The following is an 849-nucleotide window of genomic DNA, read 5'->3' as shown; positions in this document are numbered from 1 at the left end:
GCCAGAAAGAGACGGGGACAGAGACGCAGAAGTGGTGGGGGAGGGAGCCAGAGACCCGGGAGAGAGGGATTTACAGCACCAGAGAGAGTGGAGCAGGGTGGGGTGGAGTGCAGAAAAATGAACAGGATAATGGACAAGGCTCGACCAGGGAGAACGGCGCCGTCGGAGCCCACGGGAGAAAACTGGACAGATGGGTGGACCCCCATGCCGGGGTATCGCCCGTTCATCTGTCAGTCTGCGCCCAGGTGGGAATTAGCATCCTCCTCGGATCCTCCCACTCTTCTCCTCCCGGGACCCCTGCCAGGCTCACCGGTGCAGCTTCCCGAGAGCACGACCCGCTAGCTTCCGAAACTCCTCCTGGCGGAACTCCATGGTGGCGGCTCCTGCCGCGGGTCACCCCGCCGGTTCCCCCCCGCCGATCCCCCCGCCCGCGGGCCCGGGCGGCCGCGTCCGGGTTCCCGGGGTCCGCCCCGGCCCGGCCGGCCCCGCAGCTCCGCTCGGGGGGAAGGAGGCTGCGAGTGCAGGCGGCCCGGGGGCTGTCACAGGACTCAGCGCCGGGGGCGGGGCGCGGGAGGCCCCGCCCCAGCCCCACCAGACCCCTCCCCTCGTCTGCCAGACCCGCCCCCTCTCGCAGCCTTTTCATCCTCGTCCTGTCTCCGCCTGAGCCTTCCAAGACCACGCCTCTGGGTTCTGAACTCACGCCTCCGAGTTCACGCCCCCCAATTCTGTTCCTTCCCCAAGCTATTCCCCCTGTCCCCGTTCCATCCCCCTGGCTCCTACCCAGATTTTCTCTCCTCTCCTGAGTTCTCATCCCCATCATTTCTCTCCCCCACTTTTGTTCCCCCAATT

General features: G+C 67.0%; 1 protein-coding gene across 2 annotated transcripts in view; it reads right to left on the bottom strand.

Moving 5' to 3' along the window:
- SLC17A7 (solute carrier family 17 member 7) overlaps positions 1-849 on the bottom strand; it is a 17,775-nt gene that overhangs the window by 11,523 nt on the left and 5,403 nt on the right. Inside the window, exon 1 of one of the 2 annotated variants that reach the window (XM_023182503.2) lies at positions 311-520. The exons of the other annotated variant lie outside the window; for it this stretch is intronic. Within the exon in view, the coding sequence (XP_023038271.1) occupies positions 311-372 (62 nt within the window). The 5' untranslated portion in view covers positions 373-520. Of the gene's footprint in view, positions 1-310; positions 521-849 lie in introns of those variants that run through there. 2 annotated transcript variants of the gene reach the window in all.

Source organism: Piliocolobus tephrosceles, chromosome 21, assembly GCF_002776525.5.
Source record: "Piliocolobus tephrosceles isolate RC106 chromosome 21, ASM277652v3, whole genome shotgun sequence".
Taxonomy (NCBI): domain Eukaryota; kingdom Metazoa; phylum Chordata; class Mammalia; order Primates; family Cercopithecidae; genus Piliocolobus; species Piliocolobus tephrosceles.
Note: the sequence above shows the minus strand (reverse complement) of the source record. Positions and strands in the feature narration are given on the sequence as shown.